Raw genomic sequence first — 17,306 nt, forward strand, 5'->3', positions numbered from 1 at the left:
AAGGCACATATGGAGCCCTCTGTTTCATACACAGGGGCGACCTACAGGAGTCCAGAAACAGGGGCTTCCCTTCCCAGCCACATCCCAGGCACTGGGACTACATGAAGACTTTTTTGCTTCCAGGTTTGAGGGAATCAATCCAGCCTGTTTGGGTATTCCCTACCTGTGATGCCCAGGTCTGCATCCCTCTGGAGGCACAGTGCCAGAGGAAACCAATGCATGTGCTAAGCAGCTTGTAAGTTAAAGGAGAATGAGTTTCTGACAGACAACAGGAATTGTGTCACTAATGTTCTGCTCTCCTGTGCAGCAGCGATGGGGGAACACAAGTGTAAAGTGGTGCTATGCTGCCAGAGCCAGCAGCTGAATCCCTCTGAATTGCCCCAAAAGTTCAGCTTTTGGGGAGAAGAGCTGTGCATTGGGAAGAGCAGGCCAAACTTCCTCTTCTAAAGCTGGCATATAAGGATTTGCGTAAGCATGGTTTTTACAGAAAAATAATTAACTTGCTGCTCTTTTAGAATTAAGAAATACCCAATTCTCTTTCTTCCTACAGTCTGACAGCATTATTTGTTCTTTGCATTTAATATGATTGTGCCCAACTACTCCAGGGTGCAGAGCTCCAAAGAGCAAAAAACCAAATATTTTTTTCAATTTACTCCAAACGATGCCTAAATACAGCAAGAGAAATCTACCCTAAAGTCTCAGTAAAAAATAATATAGACTTGAGCACAACTTTTTTCTGCCCATTTCAGATGTGCCTAATCTTTTTAACCATTAGACACATATTTACACTGGCTGACTTTTGGCAGATTATCAGCATCATGCATAAAAATACTGCCACACAATAGTTTCTGTCAGGAAGTCAAGATACAGAAATGGATAGCATAGGAGGAACCAGGTGTTCCTGCATAGTCCCTCCTCCTACTGCTGCTGAGTGCACCTCTGCCTGCCATGGAGCATCCACAACGTGGTGTACAAAAGGACCCATCTCCACCTACTGCATTTCACAGCTGCTGTGCAGGAAAGACCAGAGTTTTTGCACAAGGAATTTCAGGCTTAAATAATCAAAATCACTAATTTGTACCTGATCTTTAAAAACTTTGATTCATTGCTTCTTTTTTTTTTCCCTTTTATTTTACCTTTTCTTTCCAGAGTTACCTACCTTCATTTATCACACATCACATCACATCACATCACATCACATCACATCAAATCAATCTCCTGGTTTCACTTTCTGCAGTTGCACAGGGTGTTCTCTTCTTTCCTGTCAGGAGTGCCGTGCCACTGTGGGGAGGTTCTCCCCCCATGTTTCTGCACATGGAGGTTATCAATTTTGTTGCACACAATAACCACAGAATACTCTCTTCACCTTTCAGCAGAACCATTCATGCTCTTAGGTATTCTGGTCCTTCGGTTCAGGGCTTTATTTAAGCAAACTAAATGTGTGTGTCTTCTGAAACCGAGATAAAGGGAATGGCAAATGAAGGGGCCTCTAAAGCCAGTTCTCTCTATTATTCTTCCAAATAATCCATTCTTACTGCTTAAGGATTTTTTCAATATCTTTCCAACTCATGAAGCATGCTGTGGTACAGTTCTACAGTACAGAGACTTTTAAAAAAAGTTAAGAAGGAAGAAGCATATTTTATTATATATTAGATAAAAAACTATCTTACAATAATAATTGGAGAGAATTTTATATTAAAGCAGAGAAAAGACTCAATTTCTCTCCCTTTAAAACTGTCTCAATCTCTTAAACCATTGAAAGTTCTCAGAGACTTTTCAAGGTCCCAACTGAGGAAAACAACAAAGTCGCTTACAGGAATCAATCAGCTATTTCTTCAGCACAGAGGTGTTGCTAGGATTTGATCTTGCCTTTTGTAAGCTTTTGATATTCAATCATAAAAGTATTTTATTTTGCCATTCATTTCAGAGTTTGCTTAATCTCAGCATGGAGAGTGGGGTGGGGAACAAATTCTGAACACCAAATTTCAAAGTGTTGTAATGACTTGTAGTGGTTTAAAAATAAAGTATTTTATTCTAGGGAATTAGCTTAATTCTAGATGTGGTACCATAGACAGCCCATGGCTTCAAATTCTATGGCTAAAGAGCATTTTGACAAAATGCTCAACAAAACATGGCAGTGACTGTAACTGAGAAATACTCACTGGCAGAAAAGCTGATAGTGATGGAAAACCTGAATTAGCCCTCCAGCACTCTCCAGTGGAGACTGGAGAGTGCTGGAGCAGGGCACGGGATAACCTTTTGCAACACCATAAGCACTAGTTAGAGAAAGTAGCTGGCAGAGCCACAAGACGAGTCACTCTAGGTTAGCCCTGGGAGCTGCACGGAATCTGCCGTGTGGTGTAGATACCGAAAAGCCTCTTAGTGCTTGTAATATGCTCAAGCTTAACAGCTCTGTAGGAATGAAAGTGCAAAAACCCAAAAGCTCGGTGTAATAAATTTTAACTCTAGCAAAGAGAATTCTGTAAATATAAGAAAGAAAAGTAAGAAGAAGGAAGAAGAGGGGAAAAAAGGTAAAATATTTTCAAGAAGCTTGGATGCTACCTAAATATTTCTTATCAGAATTTCAAAGTCAACCTGTACAATCAGCCAGAAAAAAACTTCAAAAATATTTCCCCTCTCTTTTATATAAAATATACTTGACCATTTCGCCAGTGGTTTTCAGCAAAACACAGTATTTCTTTTTATCTGATCACGTTCCAACCTATGAATCATTTGCCACTGTTAAATACTGATCACTGGTGCATATTAGTCAGAGTTGATTGTTTTGTGACTGGTACTGACTATCTGTATTGGTCTAGTCTGATTCCCTCCTCTAAATGACGCCACTGAATGGCTCTGATGACTCTAGCATCTTCTGGAGAGTCTTAATATTGCTCAGACACTCAGAGGTTTCTGCAGTCTCTAGAACAGCCTGGTCTGAAGCCTTAGATCAGACATGTCCTAACTTGTGAGGGTTCAGAGTCAAAACTTGGACCTGAATTTCCCTTGCTATTACAGGTCCTGGGAGCTGGAGGGCCATTTAGTGACACCTCTCTTGCTGCTTTTGTAGGCAGGGATGGGCACAGTCCCACATGGATCAGGGACAAGGACAACGTGGGCAGGTTGTGGAGACCCCTGCTCCAGCAGCTCGGGAGACAGTGTGCTGTGCTGGCAAGAGAGAGGAGTTTAAAGACTCCTGAGCTCCCCCATGGCCAACTGTGCCTACATAAACACAGGACTGAGTTTTGCCATGAGCCGGTAAGGGAAGATGGAATTGGTGGGGTGTGAGTGTGAAATGCATCATGTTCTGCTTACCATTGCATTGTCATTGAGGCAGAGCACCTTTGCAAAGCTGAGCAAGTGCTGGATTTACAAGTGACTTTGAGCTCTGGTCGGGGAAGGTGACTATACTCTCATCTGTCACCTTGGGGTAAAGCTGGGGTAATGCCTCTGGAGATGGGTAAAAACATCTGAATAAACAGAGGGTATTGTGGAATCAGTGCCCAGAAAATCCGTGAATAGAGAGATAATGGATTGCCTTGTTCTGGAGAGTCTTGAGCCTCTAAGTCTGTAGGAGCTGTGCCAGACAGGTTTTCCATACAGTGAAGAAAGCACTGCCTTCCTGGGTGTGCAGCACACTCCAGCTCTTTACAAAGGTGAGAGAGAGGTCTATTTCTGAAGTCAGGTATTGACAGGGAAATTGTGAAAGCTTAAGCCTAAAAACTTAATAGGGTTTTGCTAATACAGGGGAGAGTGTTGATACTTGTATATGGGTGTACCATAAGACTGCAGGTAATCAAAATCATAGTGAGCTCGGCTAAGGTAAGTAAGCAAAGCTGCTGAGTGGAATATCCAGGCTCCTGGGCTTAGTGCAGGGAGGAGGCCCATGCTTTTACAGGTGTGCCTGACTCCAGAGCTAACAACTTGGGGTGCAAGGCAGTCCAGAGTTGTACCAAAAGAAAGCTCAAAGTGATGCCAGCTTGGCTTTGTTTTGTTTTTTTCTATCACTCAGCTGCACTGAAGCCCGACGCCTCTGGTAGCCAGTGGTGGAGCAGTGAGAAGCTGGTTTTGTGCTGCGCTTTACGGGAGAAGCCTGGCTGCATTAACTCTTACTAAAACAAGCACCTAGAGAACTTAAGCAAAATCCAGTGATGGAGGTCAACTCCACAGAAGCCAGCAGCAGCTCCCAGGGAGGCACCGGCTGGCTGGATCTCACCCTTGTCACCTGCACTGAAACGGTGGCTTTCACAGAAGTGGTGGCAGAAGAGGAGTGGGGATCCTTTTACTATTCCTTTAAGGTATTCTTTTAAGGCGTGCATTACTTTTCTCACATCCTTGCAGCTTTGGAGCATTTTCAGCACAGATGTGGGGAGGCAACTAAGATTATTAAACTTTTCTTTTACCAGGTATTGGTAGTTTTTTTCCCTGCAAAGACAGCTGACAGCATGTGTGAGACATTAACTGAAAAGCAAAATACTTGCAGAAATTGGACTTCAGATTTACATGTCTTAGCTAACTCTATCCCCTTCCAAGAGAGGACTGTATTGTTTTTCAGTAGAGGTATTGTAATTGTACATGCATCTTTAGTCAAAAGCTTGTCTTATTTTTAGCACTTTTTTTTAATGTAATTTCTTAGAGGCATCATCTTGACATAAGGGATTTCTTTTCAATTTTCCAGCTGCAACAAATATTGTACACAAGTGAGAGGGGCTTTTTGTTGTTTGGGGCTTTTTTAATCATGAGGGACTGGTTCTAATTAGTTTGTTTGTTTGTCTGTTAGCTGAGTGGGGGTTGCAGTATCTTTTGAAAACTGTTGTTAAGAATGCACTGGATGAGTCATTCAGTAGTGAATGCTGTTGAATTGAATGAGAAGTATATTTAGTCATCTCCAAAACTAAACATCACCCTAGCAATAGGTGAATGTAGGAAAAAAATTAGAGAAGTTCTGAAGTTAATATTTCCTTCAGATTTCTATGCCTGTTGCCATTGCTTAATTTCATTCTGAATGCCATGTGTCTCTTTACTGTTATGGCATGTTGCACAAGTTCAAGTTATTAAAAAGTCTGACTAGGAGTACCCTGCCATTCCTTCTGGAGCCTGGGGACCAAAGAGATCAATTTCAGCTGGAAAGATACAGGCACTTATATCGTTTGACAACATGTGAGGTAAAAGGGGATATATTCAGAAGCAATTTTTGTATCTGTGAGATTGGCAGTGCTCTGACACAATCCTGGTGGAATCAGTGGAATTACAGCAGATTCCCACCCCGATAAAGAAAGAGGTGATCCGTAGTGCCAGTTATAATTAATGAGGGTCTCTTTTAACATGCTACTGATAATTGTTAAGATACTACTTCCTACTTAGGATTTCAAGGGTGAAAATTATTTTTTATTCCTTTTTTTCCTCTCTCCATGTTAGACTCCTAAAATGCTCTTGGAAAAAAAATCAGAAGGGACTAGCAAAATACTTTTAACAACTTTATCTCCTGTCTTCTTTTCACAGTTAGGGCTGTAAATCTGAAGAATGTAATGGGAGCAGTATTTTATAATGGTAAAAGTGACAATTAATTCCATTATTAGAAAGTCTCCAGGCAGAAAAATGCTTGTTAATAGGAGAGATTGAGTAAATTACAATAATTAGGAAACCAAGGATAGACATGCATGCTCATCCTTTGCTAAAGGAAATGGTTCTGTAGCCGAGAGCTTCTCATTAGACTTGCACTTGAGTCTCTGCCGGATGCCTAGCTCTGGCACATATAGCATGAACTTCGCAAGGAGACACACGGATTCCACATCAATTACTGGCTGTTGATAGGCATGGAAGTTTTTTTACTCTAGAGACGAGTGATAGCTGGTGCAGCTGTAGGAAAGGAAGGAGAAAGCACCTGCTCTGATGACTACAGTGCAGGGAAGACAGGGCTCCCTGCCAGCAGTTTCAGCACTCTGTAAAACTCACATGTGGAAGGTACTGCTGATACCTGTTGACTCATCTGGCTGTCCTCCACCAGCTCTGCCTGTGTTGTGGCTGTGTCCTTGCCCACTTCAGAAAGCCAAGATGCATCACCTTTCTCTTTACAAGGCTGTAGTCAAGCAGCTAAAACAATATAAGTTTCAGTTTGGAACAGGTTGAATGAATTTGAAAAATAGAGTTCAGTGTTTAAAATGTAGCTTAAAAATAGGGTTTGGGCCTTTTATTGGGATTTTCAAACACACTGTAGCCTGTGGCTGACTGTGAAGGCAGGGTGGGTGAGTGGCCACTACACAGATTGACCCCAGAGCCTGTGTGCCAGGGTGCAGACAGAGCACACAAGCTATTTCTGCTTGGAAAATGCAGGTGTAACCTATCTTATCAAGGCAGTCTTAGGAAAACATGATCTAAACTGATAAACGAAGACTAGGGAGTGACATCCCCTACCTGTGTTAATGGCTTTTTAATGATTTTACCCAATGACAGCTGTGTAGGGTATCTCACATGCTGCTCAAACTACATGAGCATGCACTGGTGTCTTCTTTCCCTCCCAAGCTGCAGAAGGACAGCCAGTACCCACTGCAGGTAGTGTCTGTGTTATACTGTGGTGGCAATGTGACAAAAGTAAAATAACGTGCTGTAGAGCATTTCAGTGCCAGAAAGTCCTGTTACAGGCTGAGTTGTGAGTGCTTCTCTTTCAGAAAAATTTGAGCTTCTGTCTATTCCTCTGCTTAACAACTAAACCCTGCACAGTTTCAGATTAGAAAGTTTTTTGCCAGTTCAGGTTTTTGTTGATTTTTTTGGGGAGGGAGGGGGTAGTGTTTGGTTGATTTATTTTAGCTCAAAAATGGAGCATTTCCTCCCCTTAGAGGAATGCAGATTCTCTTCTGGTAGTCATTACTACAGAAGTGCCAGCTGCTTACCAAAGCTTTGCTAATGAAGTCTGATTTGGGGCCATGTGAGCTAACTAAAGTGACTCTTGGCATACAGAATGGCAGCTTTTGGGGCAGGACTGGGTGTATCCATTGTTTCCATGTGCCATTCAGCACGCAAGAGGAGCTGGTGCTTCCCGTGGCAAAGGCACTGCCTCATTCCCACAGATATTTAGGTCTTGCTGCTGTGTTATCGCAAATTGTCTCTGAAAACCCAGACCATCTTTCTTCCTGGGTGCCTTTCTATGAGGTATCCAGGTAGGTTACTGTCTTAAACTACAAGGAATTCTGCTGGCTGTTTCAGCACCTAATTCAGAACAGATGTGCAAATTGGTATTAATTACAGCTCCAACTTCCCAGGCCAAAGGAGAGTTCCTTACATCCTTTAACAATCTCCTCCATATGTGCTTAATCCATGTGTAAAAGGGCTCTAAGTGAGCATCAACTGCACCTGCCAAATACAGTAGTCCAGAAAGAGCAGAAGTCATCTGAACACCTGTGGCCTTCCTCCACTTTAGGACCTTCTTAACTCTGCAAACCTGACAAGGTACAAACCAAAAACTTGCCTGGAGAAAAGCTGGAATCTCAGAGTAGGTTTGGCCCGGTTTTCAATAAGGTTTGGGGGGCTTTGTCAGGGCTGGAGGAAGCATTTCCTCAGGCATTCAACAGCCCAGAAGCTTCCACAATGGTAGGAGCATGTGCTTGTCCTCAGAAAGATTGGGTAGGGATCATCTTTATTTTAAGAGCTCTGCTGAGAAAGGAGATGCCCTGCTTTTATTCAGGAAAATAAAGGTTGTAGTGCTCAAAACTCCAGTTGCTGTTCCTTTCTCAGGGGGACTGTGTTCCCACCATAATTTCCTACCTCCCAGCATAGCAGAGGTACTTTTTGTTTCCTGCTGCGTAGAGTCGAGTCCTCACCTGTTGAGCAGGACACAAAGGTTTTGTTGTTTACATCTAAAGTTGCTGGGAACACCAATATCTCCCCTGCCAGTTGGGAACCCCAACCACTGGTCCAAATGTTTACAGGTCTCTGCCTCTGGCCCCATAAGCCCTTGCCCCTGTGCCATGCAGTATTTGCACAGCACTGAAGTGTTACAGCTCTCAGTAGGAACTGTGTGCCTGTCAAAACCATCACAAATTATTTTAAACATATGTCTTTGACTGTCCTCCCCCCACATCATAGCATTCCCTGTATTTGTATGTTTTAGCCCACGTAGTTCAGATATTAAACAGGACAGCACAGCCTAGCTCAAGTAAGCACAACTCTAATAACTTGGGCTCCTTATCCATGGAGCTAATGCTCTTTAAAAAGGTTGGGGTTTACCACTTTGTTGGGGTTACTCCAGCAAAGATCTGAGGAGACCAACATGCCGAGAGGTTTTGTAGGACTATCCTGTTGCATGGATTTGCCTCCAGGTGTTCTCAGAGAGTGTTGAAGTCACAGTCTGATGTCCCTATCCTTTCATCCAAATGTAGGAGTTGCTTTATCTCCTGAAAAGCATTTGCTTATGCTATTGCTCATTCTGATTTTGAAGCAAATATCACAGAGCATCCCATCATTGAATACATAATAGGAAAATAATAATGGGTGCTGTCAAATTTCTGGAGTAATCTCTGCGAACACAATCACACATTTTAGTAAATAGACAGATCAAATAATTCAGAGGTAACTTTGCAATCTTTCAGTGGGGGGAGAGGAGGAGGATTAAGTTTACACAAATAAGGTGTCAGGGACTCCTGAACACAGCCTCTGCAATATGCTGTAATGACTGTTGCTATTCCTGAGATGCTGTGCTGAGAATGATCTCCTCGGGAAACTGCTGCTGCAGTGCTGTTGGCCAGGCTGGCCTCATCCAGCAGCTTAAATGCAACACAGAAGTGATCTGGCAGCATGACAGCCCAACTGGGAGCAGCTCTGAGCCAACAGATTTGGGCTGTTCTACACTAGCAACCCTCATGCTACTGTCCCTGTGCTCCACACAGGCACATGGTTTGCACCTGTCTGCCTCTCCTATATAAATATGCCTAGAAAGTATAATTTTTTTACATTTTTTGAGATATTTTAATTTTACACATTAGGCATACTTAAAATCATTTTAAGTGATTAAGAAAAACAGCACTTTACAGTTTTAAATAGAGCTGTCAAAATCATACAATTATGGATGGACCTTTGAGTGACCTAATATCTTTCCACTTTGAAAATACTCTACGAAAAAACCAGATAGATACACCATTAAAAATTTATGTTTCCTGATGACATTTAAATCAGGAATATCTGTCTAATTCTGTGGAAGTTTCCTAGGGTAAAACATCCTGCAGTAACTGAAGAGTACTGCCCGCATTTATTATCTGTCTTGTACCAAATCACAGCAGAATGGCAAATAAGAACTGTTTGGTAATAGAATTGAATTAGTCACATTTGTTACTGACTGTCACCGTCACACCTACGGAGAATTTGGGGCAGGGTGGGGGCTTGTTCAGCTGTTGAGGTTGGAAAAATCACTACAATTAGAATGCATTAGATTGTGTGCACTGAAGGAACCCTGCTCATCCATGGTGGTGATGTCAGAGCTAAGAAATAGGTTTTTTTAAAAAGCAGACATTCACAAAATAATAATGATAATAATAACAATATATATACAGCTTTGCTAGATTTCAAAAAGATGAGAAAGTAATCTTAATAACAAAATTAACCCTTTCCATGAGAAAGTGTCCTGATTTAGTGAATAGACTTTCTCAGCTGGTCTGTTTCCCTAAGTCTAAAAGGAAGAAAATGTTATAGATCTTTCCTCTACGTAACGCATTAACATTCCACACTATGAGTGGAATACCAAATCGACACAAACTCATGCAAAACTGCCTCTCAAGTTCAACAGAACAGAAAAAATCAACTCGTGTTCCTTCCAGCTCTGTGTTTTTTCCAACGATAAGGACTCCTTGGGAAGTGACTGTTGCCAGCACCTTTGATATGTTGTGAAGGTTTCTTGTGGCAATGCATCCCAGCATTGCCAGAATGTCCCACAACCTTGTGCTGGGAGGATAACCCAGGCAGTCAATTAGAAAGCAGCTCAGTGAGGCAGCCTCTGCACAGGGGATAGGAGGGCTATCAAGCACAACCAGTAGAGTTTAAATGAGAAAGAAGCAGTCCCAGAGTCAAACCTGGGGCTGAACTAGTGTTTATGCACTTTGAATCAGGCTCCATCCCAGGCCATGCTAATTTAAAAAAGAAAAAAAAAGAACTCCTAGAGGTCTTGTTGCCTGCCCAAAGGTGTTTCTCTCAAAATCAATCATCATGGAAGCACTTTCAAAGACAAAATACAAAACTTCGCTTTGAACTTTTTTTTTAACCTTTCTTACTTTCACATGAGTTTTCCCTGGGCTTTTAGGTGTCAATCAAATTGTCTTCCCAAAATTTTCAGGAACATCTTGTGTGAACTCTGTGTAGAAACATCTTCTCAGTTTTGCCTTGCTGGATGGAGAACCTTCTTTTGAAACGTATTTGTATTACAGGGGTGGACAGTACAGCTTCCTGCTGCTTGTGACAGCTAAGGCAGAACATTTCAGTGACCTTACCAGTGTTTTAAGCATGTTTCTTTCCTATTGAGACAAGGCCTACCAGGAAAGGAATCAAGAATATTTCAGCCATTTTTTTTCAGCTTTTCTTTCCTTGAGCATTAAGAGATGACTTGAATTACTCATCTGAATCTTCACATTTAGGTGATTAGCATTTGCTGTGTGAAGCTTGATTCTAGCCCAAGTATTCTGTTTGTTGTGCCTGTTCTTGTAAGATATTTGGTGCCCCTTAGTTTATTTCCTTCTTGAAAGTCAGAATTACTGTCTACAACTAAAGTATGTGCAATGCACCTACAGCTTTTCTTCAAGCAGATTGCTGTTAGGTTGTGGGGTTTTTTCACAACCCAACTTCCATAGAAAGTTTCAACACAAGAAGAAATATGGGTGTTTCCCTGGCAGTTTAATCAAGTTTGTTCTCTTTTTTGTATTAAAGAACCTTTATTTTGTAGGTGGTAAGCATAACCATAGTCATGACCCTTTCAGCGGCATCACACTTCATTTCTGAAAGCCCACAATTTAGGCTGGTCACACTTGGCAGAAATTCTTCATCTCAGGACTCCAAATAAGTGTAAGAAAAATGCCTTCTTAAAGAAAAATGCCATCTTAGGCTTTTAAAGTCCTTTTTCCTAAGACTTGTATGTTTGTGCTATTTCTATGCCAGTAGCCTTTACACCCATACTCTTTACTTGCAGAGTAAATTTTAATTTACATAAAGATTCCCAGAAAGATCTGAGCTGTTCGTGTTTCTGTGATAAAATAAATAATATGCAATGTGTGCAAACTATTCATCTGATTATGTCTGTGTGCATACCTTTCAGTTTTAAGAATATTCCTTAAGAAAATAGGTCTTATGCATACTTGTGTGTGTGCAGAATAGTTCAAGTAGAGGAGAACTTCTGGAGGTCACCTGAACCAACCACTTGAAAGCAAATTCAAACTGTGCTAGATTTCTCAGGGCAGTGTAGATTCAAATATCTCCGGGGATGGAAATCCCACAGCCTCTCTGAGTTCCCATCCCAGTGCTTGACCACGCTCATGAAGAACAATTTTTTCCTAATGTCTTATCAAGATGTCCCATGTTGCAACCCTTCTTTGTGGACTCTTGCCCTTTCTTTGTGCACATCTGAGAAGGTTCTGGCTCCATCTTCTCTGCACCCTCCTGCTAGATAATTGTAGGCAGCTCTTAGGCCCCAGACAGCTCCTCTAGGGTTTCTGCTGTGGAGGAATCTGGCAGTATGGAAAAGAGGTGTTTTATTATTTTTTCTTTGTTCATTTATTTAAAAATTCTATGAATTATATCAGAGGTTTAGCCACTGCCTTTAAAACTCCCTAATTGGGTTAATGAGTGTATTTCTATGATTCCGTTCAGTGTTGCACTCCAAAGTGCAATTTGCCTTAGAGGTAAGCTGATTAAAAATCCCTGATGGAAATCAGTCAAACTGCATAGCACCTGTCTGCCTCTGGAAAATTAATCTTCCTGGTTTGGGTGGATTTTGGGTTTTTGTTCATGGTGTTGGTTTTTTGTTGTTTTTTTTTTTTTTCTTGATGTTGTTTGGTTTGGGGTTTCTTTTTGGTTTTTTTTGGTTGTTGGTTTTCATTTGTGGTTTTTTTTTAAGGGTTTTAAGTTCCCATCCTAAATGGGGGATGTTAAGATAGCAAATCTGTCCTGAACATTTTCAGTTGTCAATGTTCAAAACTCCAGATCTTCTAAAGCAGCATCCAAAAAAAAAATGCTAATCTAGACTACTCCATTTTTCTACAGGGTCTGCAATTAATGTGATTATTTTAGAGAGTGAGAAAAGATTTTTATATTTGTTTTTCCCTTCTTCAAGAAAGTAAAATGCAATCTACTAGTGGTGAACCTGACCATGAGTATGACAGTTACCCAGTTTAACAAAGGGACTTATATATTATTCTTGTGTGTTAAGAACACTCTTACAAAATTTTTGGCTTGCTCCATGATTGCAGCTCTCTTACAATCTCAATTGCTGCTATGCTAACCCCATAATTTTTAAAACATACCAAAGGCAAGATCATTTGTGTATTCCCAGAGTTTATCAGCTGTCAAGAAAAAGCTGTTCAGAGGCTTAAGCTGCTACTTGCTTGTGATATGAGGGATCAATGCCTCTTCTTCACCCAAGAGACCAATAACATTGTGCAGGAAGACACCAGGTCAGCAGGGTCATGAATTTACCACAGACGTGCTGTCCTCATATTAAGAGTCCAGCCAGCCATTCCATGCATGGAGTATCTCTCCCTCTCTTTTTCTATTTGCTCATTTCTTACCTGGAAACCTGCTTTTTCCAGGTTGTTTCCCAAGCAGCCTCAGCAGCTAGAGCTAAACTGTTTTAGGATTGGGTCCCTGTTCAAATAAAAATAAGTTTTGTCCATTGATAGTTGAATCTCTTCTTCTATTAGGCAACTTCTCAAATATCAGACAAAGACTTTTGCACCTCAAGACATGAGGAACAGCACCTCCACTGGAATGGGCTATCAGGTATATTGCCGTTCCACAGTCACAGCTGGTGTTCCCCAGCAGAAGGGATACAAATCCTGAGAGATTACAAAGCAAGGAATTTGATTGGGAAGAACTGGAAGGAGGGATGGCATTGTGGTACCAAAATGCCACCCAACATCTCCAAAAGGATTTAACTATGGTCTTGATTAAAGGGGTTTGCAGGGATGATCTTTGCCTCAAATACAAAGCAGAATACACCTCTTGCTAGACTTATCCTAGCCTCTGGATTCAGAAATTTTATCAGAGAAACAAAATGACAAGCCTCTTTTACAGCCAAAGGAAAATGCACACACTTCAGACAGGTTTTCTGGATTACATTTCACCCATGAAGAGGCATTTTCTTCATTGACTTAACCTGGTTTTAATCACAGAGCAACTTAGCAAAGCACAAATATGCGCTCTGGATGTCAAGCACCTCCATGCTCCAAACACAGCAGCCTTGTGGGACAGCAGCATGTGCAATGGCTCTGGTCAAGTCAAGGAAATCCTCTTGACTTTCATTTGTTGGTGACCTTAATAATGTCAACAACAACTCTAACCTGAAATAACTGCTGTATGACACTAGCCTCTCATGGTATTCTCGTGGAGTGTAGTTATCAATGCCCATTGCAAAAGAAGCCCTTGTCCACAGAGGTTTGGGAGATATTATTATCTTGCTTTCTATCAGTATGCTTCTGATGGTTGCACAACATGCTATTGAAGAATGTTTTCTGTAGATTACCTTGTCCAGGACTGTTACTAAGAAATGATTTTTGTTTGATGAATGAACACGACATGAAATTAAACACTTCTATGTCTAAGCAACCTGAACATGATAAATAAAACTAGAGAAAATTCAGCTGAAGTGAAATTCAAGGATACATCAGCTATCTCTCTAATCTAATAACTATTTTTAAGACCTTCACAGATGGAAGTTTTACTGGCTCAATCAATCTCTCTATCTATGATATCTTTTTAAGTCTTTTTTTTCTTTTTAAATTTTCATCCTGAATTCTGTGCTGTAGTTTTGATTTTTGTCCAGTCTGCAGTGGATCTAAAGAAGAGATTAGTCCTTTCCTTTTTTACATCAGTCTTTTTGTGTCCTCAAGGTTATGTTCACCTTTTCCTGCAGATGGCTTTCCCTGGATTTAGCAACTTGATTCATTCAGTCATTTTGCCTGACTATATCCTTTATGTCAGCTCATTGCTGTGTGTCCCTCTTGAAGCACTGTGCCCAGGACTGGGCATGGCCCAGTGGAAGGATTAGAACAGAGGCACATGAATGTGGTGTTGATCCCAAAGTGGTGGTGGCTGTTGCTGTCATGGTAGGGTGATGTCCTGATGTTCTGGGGCACTTTGCACGTGCGCTGTGTGTGAGGGTTGACATCTTGACGGCTGGTCCAACCAAGTGTGATTACACTCACTACACTGTAGTCCTGCACTTCTACTTTGTTGGACAGCATCTTGCTTTTTTCCCAGTACATGTTTCCAATTCATGAAGATAATTTTGAATTCTAATCCTAGCCTCTGCCAAGGCCTTTATCACAGTGGGCGTCCCATTAATAACCATGGAATTTTTCATTTTGCAAGTTAACATAGACTGAGAGAGGCTGCAGTGATTTAAGTTGCCTATTTTTATGGCTCCTTAATCCCCAGGAATGAGATCTTTTTCCCTTTTGTCTGAATGGCAGCTCCCACAAATAGATTAATAGAAATTTTGGCTTTATTTCTTTGTCTACAGCCTTTCAGACTTACATCTATTTTCAGCGTTTGCATCTTTTAAGTTATCTTTGCAGTCTGGTTTAATTTCTGGAGTCTAAAATTGCTTAAAAGCATTGCTTTTAAATCGGTAGAAGGGATTTAAACTGACCATTTGTGCTGTGCTCCTGTGGTGGGGAAACATCTTTCTAACAAGATCTCTGTTGCTCCATAGCTATTTCTTCTGTGGGAATCATAAGAAGGTTTGAATGTTAGATCTTTGTTCTGTTCCTATCCATATCAGTATAACACATGAATATAGAATTCCTTTCAAGAAAATGCTCTTCTGATTTTACACCAAAGAAAATGGGAACAAGTCTAGTCCCTTATTTTCTTCAGGTTTTCTGAAATGAAAAAAGCAAAACAAACCCTGAGGAGAAATCACTGATTTCAAGGAAAAAATTATGTGAAATCTCACCTTTTATGATTTTATTGTCTTCCAAAAAAATATTTCCTTTCAATTCCTGTACTAAGAACAGCACCCCCATAAAAATAGCTTTGCCTATCTCTGCCACACATTTTGAAGGAAATTTGTTTCCAAGAAATTCAAGAGATTTGCAGATACCCCAAAAAGGTGGATTTTATTTTTTAATCTAAAAGTATCTAGCTCACACAAGTTGTCTCATCTAGGTCACTCTATAGTCAGTGGAGACAGCCCATCCCAAAGTAGGTGAGATGAGTGGTGACTCATCTCTGAGACACTGCTATTACCTAGACAATACTATGACAATTCAGAATAGTTCTGTCTCTTTGGAACTTTAAAGTTAGGTGAGATGACATGAATGGTAGATTATGCTGGTGAAAATCATCATGCTGTGAAAAGTGAAATCCTTTCAACGCAGCCTTCATTGTTTGCTTAAAATGATCACTGGGCTCAGGCACAGAGTGCAACCTCAAATTGCTCCTCATCAGGTCTTGTTTGCCATGCATGACCACATAATCCACAAGGTAGTGTGGCTCCCTACGTGGAGGAAAGCTGACGCTGGTCCCCAGGAGCGGCTGCCCAGGGGGACGATGGGAGGGACGAGGAGGGACCATGACTCCTGACCAGGAGGGGGCTAAGAGGTGAGGAGGCACTGAGGCTAGTTACAAAGGAGAAAGCTCCGTGTCCCTGCTCCCTTACTTTCATTCCACCTTCCCTCCCCACGCTCACAGTGAGCTATTTTATTTGCAAGCAGAAAGAGCTCTGGTTTCTGCTCACCCACAGTGGCTTCCAAATGCTTTTAATGAGTATCCTCTTCTGCTCTACCAGAAGGCTGCTTCTACTAGCCCAGTCAGGTAAGTGGGGTCTCTCTTACAGCATCCTTCCCCCAACCTGCTCAGGACAGGTCCTTGGGGTCACATCTGCAGGGCCAGCACCTGGCACCCCTCCTCAGCTGCATCCCTCGCCTGCCTCCTCCATTTTCCTCTAACTCCCATGTTATGGGTTTGCTGTCTGGAACTGGAAGATCCCAAACGACTGCACTGACGTAACATAAAACTCACCCCAGTTGCGAGGATGTAAAGATTGGGTGTGCACTCACCAAACAAGCAAACGTGGACACACACCCTGTTGATCTTGCAGCCAGAGCATCCTGATGCTTTGAGAGCACGAATAGCTTTCTTACTTTGTTTTCTTTGTACACACACCACTAGGGGACGTTTTGTCATCACGTTTCAGTCGCTACACAGTTACACTTTGCCTTAGTGGGTCATGCTTCCTTTTCCGTCTTGGTGCACATCTAGATCATGGAGTGGATGTCTGAATTTCATAAGGCTCGTGAACGACCCGGACTCACTGAAGTTGGGAAAGAGAGAAGTATTTATTTCCCCCATTTCTCCAAAGGAGCCCATCTATCAACATTCCTTATGAAGCGAGGCAGCTGGTTATTTCACAGCTTGCTGGAGCAGCACAAGAAAGCTGAGAGCCGACTCTCATTTTAGCACTAACTGTGGAATACAGACACTGCTAGTGGTTTTGTGAAGAGAGGAGTAGTATACAGCCACTGCAAACCAATCCGGGATGAACATCACTACCAGTGATGCATGTTAAGTATTTTCTGAAAAAACAAGAACATCTTTTAGACTAAGTAGTAGATATCAATTGGCAAAATTCAAATTTCACTCCTATTTTCCATTCTCATCTCATTTGTCTGAGGATAAGTGACTGTCTTAAGTCAGTACCCACCCACCCATCTATATGCTTCTTCCCTTCTCTCTAACAGACAGAGCAGCTGGTGACTCTTTGGATTCTCTTTATTGTCACAATTGCTGGAAACGCCACTGTGCTCTTCTCTACCTGGAGGAGGAAGCGGAAATCTCGAATGACCTACTTTGTTACTCAACTGGCAATCACAGGTAGTGTATGGGAGGGGAAAGGGCACCTGACCTATGCAGGAATCACTATTAAAATGACCAATAAGAAAATGTGAGTTGAGTGGTGAAGAATTCAGTTGTCACCAGTTGCAGCTTGCCGTAAAGCAAATGGATGGCTGTTTATCTTAGGGCTCAGTCTGACTCTGATCTAAAAAGATGTTGCTAGATGTAGTAGTATGCAGCAGCTGCAACTCATTGATGTCACTAAATCTTATCTTCCAGTC

The 17,306-nt window shown here is 41.6% G+C and overlaps 1 protein-coding gene across 1 annotated transcript in view; it reads left to right on the forward strand.

Moving 5' to 3' along the window:
• Window positions 1-4,151: 4,151 nt before the first annotated feature.
• NPSR1 (neuropeptide S receptor 1) overlaps window positions 4,152-17,306 on the forward strand; it is a 56,154-nt gene continuing 42,999 nt past the window's right edge. Inside the window, exons 1-2 of the mRNA XM_069007600.1 lie at window positions 4,152-4,298; window positions 16,932-17,064. Coding sequence (XP_068863701.1) covers window positions 4,152-4,298; window positions 16,932-17,064 — 280 coding nt within the window. The remainder of the gene's footprint in view (window positions 4,299-16,931; window positions 17,065-17,306) is intronic.

This window comes from Aphelocoma coerulescens, chromosome 2 (assembly GCF_041296385.1).
Source record: "Aphelocoma coerulescens isolate FSJ_1873_10779 chromosome 2, UR_Acoe_1.0, whole genome shotgun sequence".
Taxonomy (NCBI): Eukaryota; Metazoa; Chordata; class Aves; order Passeriformes; family Corvidae; genus Aphelocoma; species Aphelocoma coerulescens.